Raw genomic sequence first — 22,777 nt, 5'->3', positions numbered from 1 at the left:
GTTACTCATATATTGAACAGCACTATCCATTCAACTAGCGATTCTGACTGGCAACCGTGCTACTGACTGTCGGTCTCTAGCGTACCAAGGGCGGGGCTGTGACGGTGGCCCGCCCTAGTTGCAGGCCGAAAAGGGGTGCGCTGAGCCTGCCCCCTCTGACCTCAACTTCCTGTTCCAGGGCAGGGGCCCGGCAGAGCAGACAACTGTGCGAATGCTCAGTACGTCCTCTTGCTTGGAGGAGGGGGGTGTTGCACCCCAGGTAGCATCCGGTAGGTAGGCCACTTCTATGGGCCCGAGTCCCGCATATAGCAATTCGGTTTAGGATGGGCTGTTGAGAACTTTGATGGAAACTCTAGTAATTTGGAATGTGAGGACAATGCCGGGCAGACTTTTACAGTCTGTGTCCTGCAAATGACAAGACGGATTCGGATAGGCTGGAGTGGGCTTTGACGGCAACTCCAGGAGTTGGAACAGAAGGACAGAGCCGGGCGGACTTCTGCAGTCTGTGTGGCAGAAACACCAAAGAAAGAACCTGATCAAGTATATAATATCACGTTCATCATTGTTGATTTAATCTAGAATTGAGAATGAATTTGACTGTTGGGCAGACTGGATGGACCATACAGGTCTCTATCTGGCGTCACTTACTACTACTACTACTTATCATTTCTATAGCGCTACTAGACATACGCAGCGCTGTACACTCGAACATGAAGAGACAGTATGTTACTGCTCTGGGTTTCAAGTTAGGCCTGCTTTTTCACTTGTCTTAATACTATACACATAACTTCTCTATTTAAAGAGCAACTGTATAATTAGGCACCCATGCTTATGCGCTTCTTCACATGCATAAATGCACAAAAAAGCAGCACTTATGCATTAAAGTATCCTAAGTTCCACAAGAGCACATGTAAGTGCTATAGTGTGTAACTGCAAGGACCCGTTCAAGCTGCCTTGAGGCGTCTGCAGTAACACCAGGTCTATGAGTGGAGGAGTGGCCTAGTGGTTAGAGCACTGGTCTTGCAATCCAGAGGTGGCTGGTTCAAATCCCACTGCTACTCCTTGTGATCTTGGGCAAGTCACTTAACCCTCCATTGCCTCAGGTACAAACTTAGATTGTGAGCCCTCCTGGGACAGAGAAATATCCAGAGTACCTGAATGTAACTCACCTTGAGCTACTACTGAAAAAGGTATGAGCAAAATCTAAATAAATATTTGAGATTCTAGATGGAATGTTGCTACTATTGAGATTCTGTTGCTACTATTTGAGATTCTACATGGAATGTTGCTATTCCACGAGCAACATTCCATGTAGAAGCCTACCCTTGCAGATCAGCAACGCGGCTGCGCAGGCTTCTCTTTCTGTGAGTCTGACGTCCTGCACATAAGTGCAGGACGTCAGACTCACAGAAACAGAAGCCTGCGCAGCCGCATTGCTGATCTGCAAGGCAGGCTTCTACATGGAATGTTGCTAGTGGAGGAGTAGCCGAGTTTGATTCCCACTGCAGCTCCTTGTGATCTTAGGTAAGTCACTTAACCCTCCATTGCCTCAGGTACAAACTTAGATTGTGAGCCCTCCTGGGACAGAGAAATATCCAGAGTACCTGAATGTAACTCACCTTGAGCTACTACTGAAAAAGGTATGAGCAAAATCTAAATAAATATTTGAGATTCTAGATGGAATGTTGCTACTATTGAGATTCTGTTGCTACTATTTGAGATTCTACATGGAATGTTGCTATTCCACGAGCAACATTCCATGTAGAAGCCTACCCTTGCAGATCAGCAACGCGGCTGCGCAGGCTTCTCTTTCTGTGAGTCTGACGTCCTGCACATAAGTGCAGGACGTCAGACTCACAGAAACAGAAGCCTGCGCAGCCGCATTGCTGATCTGCAAGGGCAGGCTTCTACATGGAATGTTGCTAGTGGAGGAGTAGCCAAGTTGAGTTTGATTCCCACTGCAGCTCCTTGTGACTCTGGGCAAGTCACTTAACCCTCCATTGCCTCAGGTACAAACTTAGATTGTGAGTCCTCCTGGGCCAGAGAAATATCCAGTGTACCTGAATGTAACTCACCTTGAGCTACTACTGAAAAAGGTGTGAGCAAAATCTAAATAAATAAAGATTCCATTCAGAATAGCAACATTCCATGTAGAACCTCGAAGAATATCAAGATTCTGGAATCCTAAAGAGTGACAAGATTCCATGCAGAATCTCAAACAGTAGCAACATTCCATGTAGAACCCTAAAGCATAACAAGCAGAGGAGTGGCCTAGTGGTTAGAGCACCGGTCTTGAAATTTAGAGGTGGCCGGTTCAAATCCCACTGCTGCTCCTTGTGATCCTCCATTGCCTCAGGTACAAACTTAGATTGTGAGCCCTCCTGGGACAGAGAAATATCCAGAGTACCTGAATGAAACTCACCTTGAGCTACTACAGAAAAAGTTGTGAACAAAATCCAAATAAATAAATAATAAACTGTGGGCATGTAAATGTTAGACATGCCAATACCAATTATATTAATATTCTATAACAATACCTAGCGCATATTATTGGGGCATCTGTTACAGAAACTTCCCCCTTACTGGCTAAATGTTGATGCTAAACATAGATGTACATCTCTACCTTTGTCCCTCCCCAATACCAGCTCCTCCTTAGACAGATAAAAATTGGCCATTTGGCCAGTAATGGACAAAGGTGGAGCCGGCACATATATACATAGTAACATAGTAGATGACGGCAGAAAAAGACCTGCATGGTCCATCTAGTCTGCCCAAGATAAACTCATATCTTGAATTCGTACCTGTCTTTTTCAGGGCACAGATCGTATAAGTCTGCCCAGCAGTATTTCCTGCCTCCCAACCACCAGTCCCGCCTCCCATCACCGGCTCTGGTACAGACCGTATAAGTCTGCCCTCCCCTATCCTAGCCTCCCAACCACCAACCCCTCTTCCCCCCACCTGCTCCGCCACCCAATTTCAGCTAAGCTTCTGATGATCCATTCCTGCTGCACAGGATTCCTTTATGCATATCCCACGCATGTTTGAATTCTGTTACCGTTTTCATCTCCACCACCTCCCGCGGGAGGGCATTCCAAGCATCCACCACCCTCTCCGTGAAAAAATACTTCCTGACATCTTTTTTGAGTCTGCCCCCCTTCAATCTCATTTCATGTCCTCTTGTTCTACCGCCTTCCCATCTCCGGAAAAGATTTTTTTGCGGATTAATACCTTTCATGTATTTGAACGTCTGTATCATATCACCCCTGTTCCTCCTTTCCTCCAGGGTATACATGTTCAGGTCAGCAAGTCTTTGGTCATACGTCTTGGAACGCAAATCCCATACCATTCTCGTAGCTTTTCTTTGCACCGCTTCCATTTTTTTAACATCCTTCGCAAGGTACGGCCTCCAAAACTGAACAATTCTATATAGAATTCTTCATATAAATAGGTTGGAAAGGGTCTACAAAGTTGAATTACTTCAGGTGCTTTATAATAATTGAAGTTTTATGTTAATTAAGAGTATGATTGTATAGAAGACTGAGCTGACAGAATCACTTTCCCAGACTTGGACACAGGAATATTCTTTAAACAGTAAGAGATGCAACACACAGCATTTTAACTTGATTTAGGAGACCATGGTGTGCTTGAAGCCTCGTCGGAAAGAAAAGATCATATGTCTAAATATATTCCTCTTAGGTAAATCCCAGCAGTCACTGGCATGGCTACAAATGAGAAGGACTGAGTTACAGTTCTAAACATAGTTTCCATTATTTATTTGATGGGAAAATGAACACAGAAGACTTCCAAAATTAGAGGTTTTCAACCTACTAATTGCCTAACAGAAATAAATCTCTGTAGTGCTCATTTGGAAACCAATGCCCATTTGCCTTGTGGTGGGTCATACCATATCTACTCTGGCCAAGATCAACTGACAATTTTTGGTTGGGTCTTTCATTTCTAAACCAGCCTAGAATGTTTCCATTGGCGTCCATTAGGCCTGACTGATACAGGATAGGTATATCAGATGTCATCTAGAATAGAATCTGCTGTTTGGAATTCTGTTTACTTGACTAGACCATATCTAATCCAGCTTAATCAGAAATCTGAATTTCCTGAGCTAGAGCAGGTTTGCCCAGTTTGCCTCTCTACAGTTGTTGTTGTTTCTTCTTCTATACAAGGCATCTTGGATTTTAGTGTGAGAAACCTGGATTTTTTTCCATTTAAGCTGGGTCTGACTAGTTTGGGTGACCAAATATGGTGACCAAATATGTTACTATGTTACCAAATGGAAAGAGATATCTCATCACAGTTAGAAAAAGAAACACAGAGCCCAATATTCAGCTTGGTAGCCATCAGCATTTGTGAAGCCAGCTAAATCACAGCCCGTTAAGTGTGATGTTCAGCACTTAACTGGCTATGGACAGGACTGACTTTTATTTATTTATTTAGATTTTGCTCACACCTTTTTCAGTAGTACCTCAAGGTGAGTTATATTCAGGTACTCTGGATATTTCTCTGTCCCAGGAGGGTTCACAATCTAAGTTTGTACCTGAGGCAATGGAGGATCACAAGGCACAGCAGAGGGATTTGAACTGGCCACCTCTGGATTGTACAACTGGTGCTTTAACCACTAGGCCACTCCTCCACTATAGCAACATTCCATGTAGAATCTCAAATATTTATTTATTTAGATTTTGCTCACACCTTTTTCAGTAGTACCTCAAGGTGAGTTATATTCAGGTACTCTGGATATTTCTCTGTCCCAGGAGGGCTCACACTCTAAATTTGTACCTGAGGTAATGGAGGGTTAAGTGACTTGCCCAAGATCACAAGGCACAGCAGAGGGATTTGAACTGGCCACGTCTGGATTACAAGACCGGTGCTCTAACCCCTAGGCCACTCTTTCTGTTTATGTGGTCACCCAAGGTGGTTATGTGCTGTACATAACCAGCCAAGTTCCGACTCCTCCCCTGAAATACCTCCAACGTAGTCGCTTTTTAGTTTGGCGCTAACTTATTTTCAGCATCATTAACCAGTTGAAAATTAGCAGCTAGACCTCAACAAACAATTTAACTAGCCAGGAGTCATTTCTGGCTGGTTAAATCACATTGAATTTTGACCCCATAGAAAATTAGAATAAATAAAGATAATTTGGGCATTGGACAGAAAAAGGGGTTGAATCAGAACAAGTTTGAAACTTGAACAGCAGTGCTAAAAGTTAAGCCTACAACTTGCCCATTTGCACATCCATCATCTACATTCAACAAAATCAGCTAGTAATACCATCTTTTGGTGAAATTCATTTTGCTACCATAGGACAATTCATCTTGTCGGTCCAAGGTCCTGAATTGTGGAATAAACTGTCATCTCATCTATGTTTATTGCCATCTTTAATTAAATTTAAGACAGATTTGAAAACTTTTTTATTTTTGGATGCTTATGGATACTTACTTTCTGCTTTTTATTTTCTTGCACCTGACACCGAAGGCGTGCTGGAAGACACAAACCCCTCTCCTCTGATGTTCGTTCTTTCCTATTATGATTGTACTTCCTCCCTTTTTCCCTCACAGTCACTGCACTCCTCCCTTATTTTTACGATTATATACATTGTAGGCCGCTCAGACATTTTTTTGATGGGCGGGATATAAGCTCAAATAAACTTGAGCTTGAACGTCGTAATCGACTGTGTTGCTAAACTCATTTATATCCCACATTTTCCCACTTAGTTGCAGGCTCAACGTGGCTTACACAATACCGTAGAGGTAGGCTCCGGTTCAATAATACAAATACATAGTATAGTAGTAAGCATGTAAGAAACATAAGTATTGTAACCAGGCGCCTCTCTTGTGCAGCCAGGGATAGAACAATTTCCTCTAGCCACAGGCTCCCGGTACAATGAAGAAACAGATATCCACCAGTAACTTCAAACTCAAGGACTTTATTCCATGCAGATTTCTAGTACACCGTCCCAACAGCAGCATTCACCTTCAATCCTAAGCACCTATAAGCCACCTGAAAGTGTGTGGCCAGTAGTCCCCTTTAAGCAGAAGGCTCTTAGCACATGTCAGGATTCAATATAGGCTACAGTCGGCTTCAGTCTAGGCTCTTTATCCAGTGCACCATAAACATTAGTTCAATTCCAAACAGCAGCAGTCCATTCAATTCATCATCATAGTTAAATCACAAAGCAGCAGTTATACTTCTGTTCTCTTCACCCTCATAATGAGCTCCATATTTTAGGGACTTCTCACACCCAAGGGATTTCCCCCTGCAACAGCTTCACTAGTAAGGTCAATACTTTAGGGACCTCCCTGCCCAAGGGTTTTCAGCCTGCAATTGCCTCTCAGACTTCAGTACTTTAGGGACCTCCCTGCCCAAGGGCTTTCAGCCTGCAAATACTTCTCAGACTTCAGTACTTTAGGGACCTCCCTGCCCAAGGGTTTTCAGCCTGCAACTGCTTCTCACCTTCCTTGCTGCTCTCCCTGAACCGAACTGCTGAGACTCCTTCCCACCTGCCTAATCAATCCCTGGCTTCTGCTCTCACAACCAATCATTCTCCTTTCATTAGCTTCTCTACACACCCATACCAGCTGAGATGAGCATGAGCCTAATGAGGAGCTCCTGCACACAGGGTTTCCTAGCTCTCTTTCCCCCATACCAGCTGAGTTGAGCATGAGCCTAATGAGGAGCTCCTGCACACAGGGTTTCCTAGCTCTCTTTCCCCCATACCAGTTGAGTTGAGCATGAGCCTAATGAGGAGCTCCTGCACACAGGGTTTCCTAGCTCTCTTTCCCCCCATACCAGCTGAGATGAGCATGAGCCTAATGAGGAGCTCCTGCACACAGGGTTTCCTAGCTCTCTTTCCCCCCATACCAGCTGAGATGAGCATGAGCCTAATGAGGAGCTCCTGCACACAGGGTTTCCTAGCTCTCTTTCCCCCATACCAGCTGAGTTGAGCATGAGCCTAATGAGGAGCTCCTGCACACAGGGTTTCCTAGCTCTCTTTCCCCCTAGGGGCAGCCAATCTACACATCCTGTCAGCTTATTCCCTTGTCTTCCCCTAATGCAGCTAGAAGTCCTGTCCGGGTTCCTCATCTCGCCCCCTGGCTCCTTGCCTGCAATGCCTTCTGGGACTTGTAGTTCAGACTGAAACTGCCTTAACCCAACTATCCTGGATGTGACTTTATCACAGTATAAATCAACAAAGAAATAAAGAGGGGATGGAGATAGAAGTCTAGTATATATATATACAGTGCACTCCATTTAAGTGCACGTCGGATAAGCACATGCTCTGTTTAACTGCATGCCGTACTTCGGTCCTGTTTTTGGCACCATCAATTTCTATGGGGACAAACTTCGGTTTAGCGCACCACTGATAAGTGCAAGATTCGCTTATATGCATGGTTTAAAACCGCTTCTCTGCAGGAAAGACTCCGCATAAGTGCGTGCATGGAATATGGAAGCCGATTGGCACGTGACAACCAACAAGATTTCAAATTTACTGCCTCTTTAACTGCCACAGGCAGAATAAGCAAAAGAATGTTGTTAGAGCGTACACTAGGGTCGTCGTCATCGTGGCAGAACTGTAAGACTTTAACACTGGCTGAACAAATAGAAGTTCTTAAAAAATTAGAAAACAAACAAAGTCAAGCATCTATTGCTAAAGAATATGGTGTCAATCCCAGTCAAATTTCACGTGTCTTGAAGCAGAAAGACCAGATTCTGGAAGACTGGCAAAACAATACAAATCCACAACGGAAACGAAAATGGGCGGGAAAAGCTGAGGAGGTAGAAGATGCTCTTCTTCTGTGATTTTCTCGAGTCAGGAGCAGACAGTTTCCTGTCAGTGGTCCACTGCTTATGGAGAAAGCTAACCAGCTAGCTGAAAGTCTTGAACTAACTGAATTCAAAGCCACTGTTGGATGGTTGGAAAGATGGAAGGAGAGAAACAGCATAAAATTCAAGAAACAACATGGTGAGAAACAAGATGCTGATGACTTTGGTGCTGAAAATTCCTGCCACCAAACACTACCTCTCTGATCCAACCTATGGATCAGGGCATAATAGCCAATTTCAAACAACATTATCGGGCTCTTGTGCTACATCGTCTGATGAGCGTTATGGATGACCAGACTGGCAAAGATAAGCGGGCTGTTGAACTGGCTCGTAATCTATCACTGTTGGATTCCCTACGTATGCAGAAAAAAGCCTGGAATCATGTTACACAGGCAACCATTGTGAACTGCTACAAGCGGGCAAGTTTTGTTAAGGATGTGAAGAGAGACGAAACAGATGCAGCTGTTGCAAACGCATCAGATGAACAGGTTATTGACATCCCAGCCGGTGTTACTGAAGAGGAGTTTCATCGCTACGTAGCTGTTGATTACGATCTACAAACAGCTGACGACAGTACTAATGTCGAGATATCTGTCTACACGCAGGCAACAACGGCTGATGATGAAACAGAGGATGAAATGAGCAGCGAGGCACATGCTGACGAAATTCAACAACCTCCTCCTGTCACTTTTGCAAGAGCGCTGGAGAGTCTCAACACTGTGCGGGCCTATCTGAAGGCCACTGGATGCCAGTGCTATGACAGTTTTTACCGTCTGGCAGACGTCGTCTATGGAACTCACAGACCCAATAGTGTACAGAGGACTATAACTGATTACTTCAAGTAACAGAGACTGTATACTGTATGTATAATAATAAACAGTACTGTACATATGTTTATCATGTCAAGCTTCTTTGGGTCACAACAGTTAAGTGCATGCTCCGGTTAACTGCATGCATTTCTTTGGTCCCAGAACCTTGCACTTAAGCGGATTGCACTGTATATATACAGTATATAAATATATAAATTACTGCTAAATAAACAGAATATTACAATACAAAGAAGCCCCCAGATCCCCCTCTACTGCTTAGAAAGACATACTGTGACACTTCAGTACATGACCGTCCTTAATATACATCAAGCAAAACCCCACTCCCCCCACCACCCCCTCCCATCCCTCCCCCAACTCCCTCTACAAGCTAAGAGTAAAGATTAAATGCAAACAGTGCAAGGTATGACACTATGTTGCTAAATTCAATTATCTTTAACAATACAAAACAATCTGTCTAATGTAGAAGGGCATCTTACATTCACATGCTCATGCTTGCAGCAGAAAAGGCTAGCTATTCTGAAGTTTCCTCAGGAAATTAAAATATCAGTTGACAATGGGTCTGTTTAGGAAAGTGGAGACGAGAATTGTAGCAGGATAGCTTTCAGTTTGTCACTTTCTCAGCTACCTTCATTCATTTTCAGAAATGTATTTATCCTACAAACCTCTTCTTTCTCCTCCCTAGAAATCACATCCCCCCCAGGTACCTCTTTTTCCATTGCTATTTAAGAGGCTGTTCTACTAAGTTGTGTTAATTGGCTTTCAACACAGGCCCACACAACCGTCAACCAGTGGCGTAGCCAAGGGTGGGCCCAGGCCCACCACTTTGGGCTCAGGCCCACCCGGTTGCAGCATACTTATGATGTGACTGGCAGAGATTCCCAAGTCCCACCAGCTGAAAACTCCCAACAACTGTTCCTCTTGCATTCCTTGTAAATAGCAGATCTTCGCCTGCAGCAAGCAGTGACTGATACATACTGCTCGCACCGCCTCCACAGTCTTCCCTCTGACGTACTCCCGCCTATGCGGAAACGGGAAGTTGCATCACTGGGAAGGCTGTGGGAACAACATGAGCAGTGTGCATTAATTGCTGCTCGCCGCTGGTGAAAATCTGCTATTTAAAAGATGTGAGAGAGGGGGGATGTTTGAGAGACCATATGGCATGCAGGAGAGACCAAATCACCTGTGGAATGGGGCGGGATTCTTCTGCCCACCCATCTTGGGTCCAGGCCCACCCAAAATTTGGTGTCTGGCTACGCCCCTGCCGTCAACTGCACTGAAACGATAACCTGTGCATTAAAAAATACTGATTAGGGGACGGGTTTGCTGTCCAGAGCTGGCCTTTTCATGGGGAAGGCTATTTTTGATTTGGAGGGTTAGGCCATTAACTGTGTGTGTGTGTGTGGGGGGGGGGGGGGGGGGATCAGGGTTGTATTGGTGGGTGTGGGGTTTGTGCAGGAAGGATCATGAGCCAGATATCAGTGTCACAGCGCCAGGTCTGTGTTACATGCCTGGGCCAATAGTGCAGAGGGCCTGCGTTATCAGCTCTGCCATGTAATGCAGTACCCTGTGCTATCTGCCCTTCGCGGTAAATACAGGACAGATTGAAGACACACTGCCCGCATTTACAGCACGGCCTTTGTATTTACCATATGATAATTTTAGCGTTAACCATGTGGTAAGTCCAAAACTTACTGCAGTTTAGTAGAAAGGGCCCGAAATTCCTGCAACTAGAATACCCCCCGCTTTTTCTAATCCCAGCACATGGTGAGCAAATGGATTATGTAGTTCCACTTTAGATAGCCTTTTATTTGTATTTAAGACTATTGATTTTATAAATGTATATTAAAGATGTGCAAATGGGCAGTAGCCACGGTTGAAGCCTTGATGAGTGGTGCTAATGCTCACAAGTTTCAAGCATGTATTAATTCAACATTCGAAATGTATCTACATTCTAAAAGAAAACAGTAAGTTCAAAAAGTTAATTTCTTTATTACCCCTAGATTGGATAAAAATTTTAGTGTTCTGCTTAGTATGGGAATTGTACATTTTTCTCTCATCAAAATATAAGAAATGTTCCTGTTAACACGAACTGATTATGTCATAACCAAACTCTGTAAGCCACTTTGAGCCTACAAATAGGTGGGAAAAGGTGGGATACAAATGCAATAAATAAATAAATATCCATTAAAGTGTTTCTTAAACAGTTCTTAAGGTAAGACTTTGGGACCCTTTTAGTAAGCTGTGTAAGCATCTACAAACGCCCAGCGTGCGCCAAAATGGAATTACCGCATGGCTATTGCATGGCCCTTGTGGTAGTTTCATTTTTGGCGCACGTCCGCTACACACGTCCAAAAAATATTTTTTCTTTTCTGGTGCGCATCAGCTATGTGCGCCAAGAGGCATTTGGTGCGCGTAGGTCATTACCACTAGGTCAAAGGCTGGCGGTAAGGTCTCAGACCCAAAATGGATGCACGGCAATTTTAATTTTGCCGCACGTCCATTTTCGGCAAAAATTTTAAAAAGTGTTTTCTAATAGGCATGCTGAAAAATGGATTGGCGCGCGCCCAAAACCCGCGCCTACACTACCGTAAGCCATTTTTCAGCACACCTTAGTAAAAGGACCCCTTTGTACTGCAAAGGCTTTCTTGAACTTTACACTAGTGGCATAATCATAGGAGGACTCGGTTGGGCAGGGGCCCACCCAGCGGTGGTGCACATGTTTAGTGTAGCTGACGGGGATCTCCAAGTCCCGCCAGATGAAGAGTCCTCTCCAGAGCCCCCGTCTCAATCCCGGGGCAGTTGGCGGGGCATTTCCAGCCATTGATGCTGGCCTTCCCACCCCCCCTCCATGCATACTAAGTTCAACTTCCATCCCCCATGCATGCGTGCAAGGCGGATGCCGATTGAATGGAGCATGCGCAAGGGGCTGCCCACATCAGTGGTTTGAAATGCCCCGCCAACTGCCCCTGAGTTGAGACAGATCAGAGTATTTGTGATCCTCTAGTCCTTACTTCACAGCAAGGGACGGACATGTTAGCTTTTGTTTTGGGGACGAAGGGAGGGATGGGGATGAGCAAATGAGCTGGATCCCCGCCAGCAAAGGTATTAATTTTTTTTACCTCCTTGAGGGGCGGAGTAGTAGATGGTAGAGAGGAAAAGCATGGGCCATGCCCACCCAGAAACAAGGTCTGGCTATGTTACTGCTTTGCGCCTGTAGCAAGAACTGTTTTAGAATGGGGGTCTAGCGTGTTTTCTTTCTGGATTTCTTATAATAAGCAAATACAAATTAATTGAACTTACTAATTGGCCTTTATATGACCTTTTCCTTCTGGGTCAAAAATCTTAAAAGCATTCAAAATGGTTTCTTCTGGGTCCGTGCCTGAAAGAAAGAAAAATATATTAATAGATTAGATATGATGGAATTAATCCGTAAACAGTTTGAGAAGAAGCCAGAAGCAATTACAGTTTGAAAGGCTGCATCAGTCATATCAGAATTTAATGGTTCCTATCCCAACCTGAAAATCTGCTCACCATCTCCTGTCACTGGCACTCTACCTCTGGGTAGAACGTGTGACCTGTATATACATGTGTGTAGCCTCACAGACACACCCCGCATGCTAAGATGGTTTCATGGCTAGCCCTGTGATCAGGGCTGCCGAGAGACTGGGCTGGGCTCACCCATCCCCGAGGCCCGAAGGGAGGCAGTCTGCCGTTGCGCTTTCACATGGAGGTGAGGCGCTGTGATTTGAATGCAGGGGGCCCGGTGGTGGACGGAGCCGAGGGCGGGCGGGTGAGACCGGGGACTGCAGCGCTGGGCCCCCCTTGGAGATCCGGGCCTGGGGAATTTTGTTCCCCCTGCCCCCCCCCCCTCTCGGCGGCCCTGTCTGTGATATACATTATCAACAAATTGAATATTAATGGACTTTTGTCCTAAGTATGTAAGAACCAGAACTTTATATGGACACAAAAAAGCACACAAGGATGCCTAGATTTATTTATTTTTTAATTGGGAGGGGGGGGGGGGGAGTGATGCCTAACTCAGAGCCTGTTTAACATATTTGATATGCGCATTTTCGGGTGACGTCGGCAGTGAATGGCCTTCTTGATAATAATCATCTTGATCCCCCCCCCCGCCCCCCCCCCCCCCTCCTATCAGGGAATTCGGCTTCCCAAAGTAGAGTGCTTGGCTGGTGATATCTCCAAAAGCAATTTGAATGATGCCACGCAAGAACCCGAATGATATTAAAACTTATTTTCCAGAGGGCTCACGTGATGCTGTGAGCAGCTCCAGGCGTATTTCTGTTGAGCTGCTCGGGGGCCCTCTCCCTATCACTCCAAATCAGTGTCTTAACAGCATTCTTTTGGGTGGGCTGATTTCACAATAAAAGGCTGGTTTATAAATGGACAAATATATCACCCACTCTTCATATTTGATTGCAGCTAACCCCCCCCCCCCCCCCCCGGCCGAGAGGCACGATGAGGTAAGGGGCCTGATACCAATATGGCAGCCTCCCCTTTATCCCCGCATATACTGGAAACTGCTGATCTAGTCCTGGAGATTACTGCAGCGGTGCTGGATGCATTGGACTCTTGCTTCACCTTGCAATGGGCTTCAGGTGGCTTAAAGTAGCTCGGGGTGTACATCCCTACCAACCTTAAACAGTTATAGGCTTGTAACATCGGCCCTCTCCACACATCCACAACTTGCACACTACAGAGCTGGCGTACTTTACCAATTTTTTTACCGGGGTGGATATCTGTTTATAATATGATTCTGGTTCCCAAATGGATCTATGGACTTCAAATGCTCTCTTTGTTTTCACTGTGTAGAGATGAGCAAATTTTAACCTCCTATCTTTGGCAAAGTAAACAGGCTCATCTCCCTACAAGAAAGCTGATGGTGGCCCGGGCCTATTGAATATCGACTTTTTCTCAGTTGCTAGCTGTATGCGTCATCTCTCAGACTGGTATAGAGGCACTCGCTAGTTTACTTGTACTGCTACTGAGTTAGAGTTGTTGCATCCCTATCACTTTGGGTATTGGCTTCACGCCCAGGGGGGAGAGCTAAGACTCCTCGGGGCTATGGCTCTATTTTTGGATGCACCTGGCACTGGCTTTTGCCCTTGCTCCCCTTGGCAGAGAATTCTGCTTCCCCAGTAGGGGATACGTCCCCAGTATTTCAACATTGGCTGGTGGGGGGATTAAGTATCTACATCATGTGCTGGATGATGAGGGTCGCATTTGCTCCTTTGATGATCTAGGTGTATACCAATCTGATTTTGATTGACTGCTTACCCGCACTGATAATTTAGCAAGCCTGATAGATAAGATAGAGGACTTGGAAAATCGCTCCTGCTGAGGCAATCTACCTATCTGTGGTGCTCCAAAAGTAGAAGGTGATGAAAATTGTATAGAACTGGTACAAAAATTCTGTTCATCTACATTAGCCTACAGCCCTGATGGGCAACAAGTAGACCATCCGATTAAAATAGAACATGTTTATTATTTATTTATTTATTTATAGCCTGCGTTTATCCAAGGCAGGTTACAACATTATGGTGTCCTTTTACGAAGCTGCGGCAAAAGGGGGCCTGCACTGGCATCTGCGCGTGTTTTTGATGTGCGCCGAGGCCCCCTTTTACCACAACAGGTAAAAAGCAGGTCTTTGATTGTTTTCAAGAAATGCCCATGCGGCAAGTGAAGCACTTGCCTTTTGGCTATTTCGGGGGGGGGGGGGGGGGGGGGGAGCACTTACTGCTACCCATTGAGGTGGTGGTAAGGGCTCCTGCACTAACCCAGCAGTAAGCAGGCAGTGCACGGCACTGCCCGATTACCGCCAGGGACACACTGGCGCTACAAAAATTGAAATAGTTTTGCAACACATGAAATGGCATGTGCTGGGAGAGGGAACTACCACCGGGCTGCTGCGGTAGTCTGGCGGTACTTCCCTTTTAGCGAGCGGTAAGCCCACGTAAAAGGGCCCCTATCAGTCGCGATCCTAGGTCTGCCACCCGGGGCGGATCGCCGCTGCGCACCCCCACCCCCCGGGTGCAGTGGCGTCCGTCCCCCCAGGGTGCAGCACGACACACACACACCCCCCCGGGTGCAATGACACCCCCCTCCCCAGCACATCAAGCCCCCCCTCCCCGGGTGCATTCTTGGCTGCTGGAGGGTGCAGAGAGCAGCCGCGTGCCTGTCGCCTGCACTGGCTCCCTGCTCCCTCTGTCCCAGAACAGGAAGTAACCTGTTCCGGGGCAGAGGAAGCAGGGAATCAGCGGAGCCGACAAGCACAAGGCTGATCTCTGCACCCTCCAGCAGCGTGGACCCGGGGCAGACCGCCCCCACCGCCCCGCCCTTGCTACGCCACTGGCCCCTATATACATATTTTAAAAGCCACACTATAAACGTAATAACAGCCAATAACAATCAATAAGGTTCAAGCATATTAAGGCCGGTCATACGTCATAAGCTTGACTGAGCAGATTTCATTTTAACAGCTGTAACATTCTTTTGCAATTTCAGAGTTAGAGGCAGTTTATTTCACTCTGAGGGTCCCGCCCTAGAGAAAGCGCCAGATCTAGTAATATTCAGTCGCAGGTTTCTCAGATTTGATGTGACAAGCACACAAGCACTTACAGAACGCAGCAACCTTGGCCGTTCATATCACTGTAACACATTCCCCTTCACCAGACTCTGGATCCCCACAGCACCAGTGCTCCCCAAGACATTCGGGCCTGTTTGCATACTTTTTCTATAAGGGACCTGATCCTACATAAAGCGCAATCCCCCCCCCCCCCCAAAAAAAAACAGACAAATTAAATGGCAGGGAGACCTCACTAAAATGTATAACAACTTATCCAGTATTACTTTGCAATGCAGAAAGAAGTTGAGGGACATATACTCAGAGCTTTCGGAAGGAAATGGTGCCCTATAAATGGTTTACAATTTACATGTACAGAGTTTAAACACTAGAAGAAGAGTCCCCAGGCTGAGCTGAAAGCGAGCTTACACGCAGCGTCTTTTAAAGGTAGCCTGTCTGACTATTTGACTGGCTGTACGTGACTGTTGATGTTACCTGGACCTGTTTCAGGACACATAGATGTCGGCCACAAAATCGATCTGCAGAAGGGAGCATGGAGTTTCTAATCTTTATGGAACTAATGAACATTTGCTATCATGCTTGTGGAAAGTTAAACGAGTGTTTCTATTTTAGATAATTGCTTGTGGGGGGAGAAGGGGCTGAGATGATAATGATTCGTATGACTGATGTGTAAGTGGATGCTATTCTGGAGGCAGGGTGTTGGGGAGAAGAGGTTTATTGTATGTAAAATTTTAATTGCCAGGAGTGGGGACTTAACTTAGAAGATGGAGTTCCTTCATAATGAGGGGCAATGGGGGGGGGGGGCTTGGTAGGAAGGAGTGTGGATGGGTTGGTGCAGGAAAGAGGAAGAAGAGGAGAGGGGCTTGGGGTATTAGGGAAGGATTGGATGGATAGATGAAACCGGACAGAATTGTTACATGGAATGTGGAAGGTCGAGGCTCTCCTATAAAATGAAAAAAAAAATTCTGACAGATCTCAGGAGATATAATGCTGGTGTAGTGCTTTTACGAGAAACTCAGGAACATGTAATGTAAAAAAATTGCAAAGGGACCGAGTGGGGGAATGTTAGTATGCTACGTGTCCGATTAATAGAAGAGCAGGGGTCACCGTATTGGTTTGTGGAACATCAAGTAATCAAAGATACAGAGGGGAGATGGCTTATTGTGAGAGGTACATGCTTGGGTGAACAAATAATATTGGTTTCATTGAATGCCCCCAATGACCCCAGATGAGAATTTTTTACAACGCTCTTGGGTAAGCTTTTGAGTGCTCAGAGGAGAGGGATTGTAAGCTCTGTCGAGCAGGGACTGTCTCTTCATGTTCAAGTGTACAGCGCTGCGTATGTCTAGTAGCACTATAGAAATGATAAGTAGTAGTAGTAGTAGTAGTAGGGATTATTTTAGGGGGAGAGTTTAATAGTGAAGCAGGGCTAAGTTTGGATAAAGACACAGTTGCCCCTGGGGAGCACAAGAGGGGTATCTGGGGTGGTGACATTTTAGGCCAGGGACTAAATTTGGTGAACTCCTTGAGACTCCTACATCCTATGGAACGGAGAATATACACACCTTTCCGGAGCACATGATACTCGGAACAGAATTGATAATCTTATGGTAACAGATTATCTCTTTTCTAGAGTCCTCTTGGTCGAAATAGGCCCTCTTGCCATATCTGACCGTGCCCCAGTAATAATGCATTGGCAGTATTAAGATGGGATATGGTTTCTTTATGGAGACTTTCCCAGGACCTGGAGAATGTCAATTTTAATAAATATTTACTCCAGAAATGGGAAGCTTCCTCAGCAGCCGTCCAACAACATGAGAATAATCTGGGATTGTTCTGGGAAACCTCTAAGGCAGTTGTGAGAGGTGAGATAATCTCATATATGAAGTATAAAAATAAGAAAATAAAAATAGGGACAAGATCACCACTAACACAGGTGCAAATAAAATATTTTATGAACATTATTGCCAATTTTATCAGACTAGAGCAGGAGATGAGATGGAAATGAATCCATTTTTACAAGATCTTCTTCTCCCCAGACTGAATGCTGGGGCTTTACAAAATTTAAATAGCCCCCTAAGAGGGGAAGAGGTCACGAAAACAATCAGTCAGATCACGCTTAACTTTCTTCAAGCAACGGAGCCATTTGCTCTTTCCAATGACGAGGGGTTCCAACTTCTCACTCCTATCCATATTGCAGCAAAGGAGGATTGTCAGTCGGTCCTTCGATGTTTTACCTCCAGTAGTTTTGGCATGTTTGAATGTAAGTGTTCCTTCAGGAATCGCTCACCAGTAGAGACCATTTTCGTCAACATTGAAAATGTCACGAGGTGCAAACTCGTTCAAGATGGTAGGAAGAACTGAAACAACCCAATTTTCAGCACCAATGTCATCAGTATCTTGTTTCTCACCATGCTGCTTCTTGAATTTTATGCTGTTCCTCTCCTTCCATCTTTCCAACCATCCAACAGTGGCTTTGAATTCAGTTAGTCCAAGACTTTCAGCTAACTGGTTAGCTTTCTCCATAAGCAGTGGACCACTGACAGGAAACTGTCTGCATCCTGACTCACGAAAACCACCGAAGAAGAGCATCTTCTACCTCCTCAGCTTTTCCCTGCCCATTTTCGTTTCCGTTGTGGATTTGTGTTGTTTTGCCAGTCTTCCAGAAGCTGGTCTTTCTGCTTCAAGACACGTGAAATTTGACTGGGATTGACACCATATTCTTGAGCAATAGATGCTTGACTTTGTTTTCTAATTTTTAAAGAACTTCTGTTTGTTCAGCCAATGTTAAAGTCTTACAGTTCCGCTGTGACGACAACCCCGGTGTACGCCCTAACAACATTCTTTCATTTATTCTGCCTGTGGCAGTTAAAGAGGCAGTAAATTTGAAATCTCGTTGGTTGTCACGCGCCAATCGGCTTACATATTCCATGCGCACGCTTATGTGGAGTCTTTCCTGCAGAGGAGCGGTCTTGAACCATGCATATAAGCGATTCTTGCACTTATCAGTGGTGCGCTAAAATGAAGTTTGTCCCCATAGAAATTGATGGTGCCAAAAACGGGACCGAAGTACAGCATGCAGTTAAACAGAGCATGCTCTTATCCGATGTGCACTTAAATGGAGTGCACTATATATCAACCTAAGCGTTTATTGTACTTCTGTATTATGTACTAGACTTCTACAAATCTAAATTTTGTAACCACCTTTTTAGCAATATGTAAGCCACATTGAACCTGCCATATGGTGGGAAAATGTGGAATACAAATGCAATAAATAAATATCACATAAAACCGCAGGACCTGATGGGCTCCCGAACTATGGATGCCCTCTCCACATTGCACAACACTGTTGTAACTCCACCAAAATGTAAATTACAAGCCACTTTGAACCGAAATTTGTTTTTGGATGATAGTGGGATACAAGAATACATAAATAAATAATATTATAATTTTCATGTTGATGGCAGTGTATACATGGGGGGGGGGGGGGGTTCATTATAGGTTCAGTGAGGCTTTGATTAATTATTTTTAGATTTTGCTCACATCCTTTTTAGTAGTAGCTGAAGTCTCCTCAGCTCGAAACCTTGGGGTCATCTTTGACTCTTCTCTCTCCTTCTCTGCTCATATCCAGCAGATTGCCAAGACCTGTCGTTTCTTTCTTTACAATATCCGTAAAATCTGCCCCTTTCTTTCCGAGCACTCTACCAAAACCCTCATCCACACCCTTGTCACCTCTCGTTTAGACTACTGCAATCTGCTTCTTGCTGGCCTCCCACTTAGTCACCTCTCCCCTCTCCAGTCGGTTCAAAACTCTGCTGCCCGTCTCATCTTCCGCCAGGGTCGCTTTACTCATACTACCCCTCTCCTCAAGACCCTTCACTGGCTCCCTATCCGTTTTTCGCATCCTGTTCAAACTTCTTCTACTAACCTATAAATGTATTCACTCTGCTGCTCCCCAGTATCTCTCCACACTCGTCCTTCCCTACACCCCTTCCCGTGCACTCCGCTCCATGGATAAATCCTTCTTATCTGTTCCCTTCTCCACTACTGCCAACTCCAGACTTCGCGCCTTCTGTCTCGCTGCACCCTACGCCTGGAATAAACTTCCTGAGCCCCTACGTCTTGCCCCATCCTTGGCCACCTTTAAATCTAGACTGAAAGCCCACCTCTTTAACATTGCTTTTGACTCGTAACCACTTGCCTCCACCTACCCTCCTCTCTTCCTTCCCGTTCACATTAATTGATTTGATTTGCTACTTTATTTATTTTTTGTCTATTAGATTGTAAGCTCTTTGAGCAGGGACTGTCTTTCTTCTATGTTTGTGCAGCGCTGCGTATGCCTTGTAGCGCTATAGAAATGCTAAATAGTAGTAGTAGTAGTAGTATTCAGGCACACTGGACATTTCCCTGTCCCAGGAGACCTTACAATCTAAGTTTGTACCTGAAGCAATGGAGGGTTAAATGACTTGCCCAAGATCAGCTGTGGGATTTGAACTGGTTACCTCTGGATGTTAAGACCGGTACTGTAACCACTAGGCCACTCCTCCACTCCACTGATAATTAAGGGGTCCTTTTACTAAGCTCCAATAGTTGCTAACACACACTTAACGCAACTAAATATGGAGTACCACGGGATGTGCTCAGGTGTCCTGCAGTATCTTTGAAATGTGCGCATGCTAACCGTGCATTTGTGGAGGGGGCGTGTCCCGGGCATTGAGTGGGCATCCCTGCATTAACCAGTTAGAACCAGATTCTGTTAATAGCGCCCAAATGTGGATGCCTAAAAAAAATTAGCACTGAGGCGTTATTCTAGAAAGTGCCCTGATTTGGGCGCTGTTTGTAGCATAGCGCCAGGATCCGTGCCCGACTTTGGGAGCGAGGATTTACACCAGCTGAAACCTGCCTAAATCCTCGTGTATAAATTAGGCGCAGATCCTCTGAATTCTACAATAGAGGGCGCATCATTAGTGAAAACCCCAGATTTGCCCGTGCTCCTCCCGTGGCCATAGAATAGCGCTCAGCAAGATGTGCGTGTAAATCCAACTTGTTGCCAATTAGCACCAATGTTAGCACTCAAACTTTTGGTGCTACTTAGCTCATTAGGCAACCCATTACGGCAAATGTAAGCCACATTGAGCCTGCAAATTGGTGGGAAAATGTGGGATACAAACGCTACAAATAAATTGTGCACATGCCCAAATTTTCACTCACAATTTTGAGCCTCATAAATAGACTCCAGGGCTTAGTGAACCTACATTACCGCACATTAATCTTGCGTGTACTGTATGTTTTTTAAGGAATGCCAGTGAACCAAGTGCACACTAGCAAATGCAAATGCCTAGTAAACAAAACCAAAAAACTGTGCATGAAGAGACTGCTGATTTCTAGGAAATCCCACAGGAGAGTGCATCAGCCTCGAGGTGAGATGAGGACCAACAGAGCAAATCAGATGAGAGCCAGCATTCTGGAAGTCCATCAATATGAGAAAAAAAATCCACCAGGAAACGGAACCAGATGGCCAAACCTAAATACAAGTAAAGTGCCTTCTGAATAGAAAAGGCTCAGAGAGCATTCTGTTTGCCCGCCTGTCTCTGGCACTCTCCACCCTCCTCCCTTGGAATATTGTACTGCTCAAGGAGCAGGCTCAGACTGCTTCTCCCAGTGTGGATTTCACTTCCCTATGTCCTCAGGCTTTTGTTTTGAAAAGCTGTAATGTACCAGGCATCCTTTATTGATTAGCTGGTAAATAAAGTGGTTTCTTTGATCTGCAGGGGTCTCTGTTTTCTATACAAATTGCATTACTTATCCCTGTAGAGACAATTCCATCTGGCTGGTATTATATAACAACGGACTATTGGCTCTTCATTTCTTACCATCAGATTATTTTATAAAGCTAAAATATAGCCTTTTCTCTCTATATAGTGTGTGTGTTAGTGTGTGTGTTAGTGTGTGTTAGTGTGTGTGTGTGTTATTGTGTGTGTGTGTGTGTGTGTGTTAGTGTGTGTGTGTGTGTGTGTGTGTGTGTGTGTGTGTGTTAGTGTGTGTGTGTGTGTTATTGTGTGTGTGTTAGTGTGTGTGTGTGTGTGTATAGAGTGTGTGTGTGTGTGTGTGTTAGTGTGTGTGTGTGTGTGTGTGTGTGTATGTGTGTGTGTGTGTGTGTGTGTGTAAGTACCTTTCACCAGCCTCTCAGAATGATTCTTCCATGGAAGACATTCTGTACAAACAAGTTCCTTCAACCATTTTTTTTTCTTCATCTCTTGCTCTCACAATATATTACAAAGACCTTTCACCAGGGTTAGTTTTGAGTGGGAACGGGCAGTATTGAACTTTGCTTGTTGTGCAGGACAAATCCAACCAGAAGGACATGACTGCACCAGCTGTTATTTTCCTTTTGAATCAAAAACGGCGAAGGGCCAGAGGGGCTCCCAGAAGCTTCTTATTAAATTATGTTTTGGAAACAAAAAGCATCTCCTTTCTTTCAGATGGTACTTGTGATTGAGCACCTTCAGCACAAATTGGGAGCACATCACAGCCTGTTTCTTGACCAACAGGGGCAGATGCCTCTTCTTGCCAGGTCTGTGCTGCAGAGTACAAAAGTCTCAGCATTAGAGACCATGAAGAAAGAAAGAGAGGGAAAAAAAAAAGAAGCAAAGTAGAACTGACTGGAAGAATTAATTAAATGAGATCCTACAGAAAAAAAGAACATGCTAGAAGAGAGATGAATAACTAGATAAAAGAGGTAAAAGCAAAGAACTGATATAAATATGTATAGTAAGAGCAAAGAATGAAACTGCAAAAAGAGAAAGGATGAGCTAGAAGGGAGCGAGAGTATAAAGTGCAGAAAAAGGCTGGGGAAAATTGCTCATTCTGTTTACACGCATTTCCCGAGGCGGTGAGAGCATGGACTGCATCAGTGCCCGTAGTTTATGTTTTCAAAACTATGTATGCTGTTCTAGTTGGAAAAAGGCTCCCACAGATCATCTGGAACAAGCATTCTTGGTCCCCGATCTCTGGCTTCCTTATAAATATCGCCGCCTTGGTGGTGATCCTTGTCCTTCTGTTTCCACTACCTTTTATTACTGGGATAGTATGTTCTCTTCTCCAGTTCGGACTTTGTCTCACCTCACATCTATAGCTTTCAATGCTTTGTTCCCTCCTGGGCTTGTCCTGGGGGCCTTCATCAGATGGCTTTATCTGGTTTAAAGAGTTTGGGTCAGTAGTTTGAAGATGAGGCCTTGATTTCTTTCTCCTCCTTGACTGAGGCACATCAGTTTGCCTACCTCCAGCTATCTCATTTCCTTTCGTCAACGTCTATCCATTCGCGGGTGCTCCAGGATGATTCTTTTCTGGAACATTTATGTGAGGATTCTAGGGGTACTCGGGGCTTGATTACCTGCCTTTACAAGTATGTATGTTCCCTTTCACCACTTTACACTCTGCACTGTCTGAATTGGCAGCATGAGCTGGGGCTGGCTTTAGCGGATGAAGAGTGGAATTTTCTGGAAAAGCA

At 45.0% G+C, this 22,777-nt stretch overlaps 1 protein-coding gene across 1 annotated transcript in view; it reads right to left on the bottom strand.

Annotated features, from left to right (window-relative positions):
• The window catches only part of MYL10 (myosin light chain 10), a 67,390-nt gene that overhangs the window by 5,739 nt on the left and 38,874 nt on the right, over window positions 1-22,777 (bottom strand). The window contains exon 5 of the mRNA XM_030186107.1: window positions 11,967-12,045. Within this exon, the coding sequence (XP_030041967.1) occupies window positions 11,967-12,045 (79 nt within the window). The remainder of the gene's footprint in view (window positions 1-11,966; window positions 12,046-22,777) is intronic.

The sequence above is a fragment of the Microcaecilia unicolor genome, chromosome 13 (assembly GCF_901765095.1).
Source record: "Microcaecilia unicolor chromosome 13, aMicUni1.1, whole genome shotgun sequence".
Classification (NCBI taxonomy): domain Eukaryota; kingdom Metazoa; phylum Chordata; class Amphibia; order Gymnophiona; family Siphonopidae; genus Microcaecilia; species Microcaecilia unicolor.
Note: the sequence above shows the minus strand (reverse complement) of the source record. Positions and strands in the feature narration are given on the sequence as shown.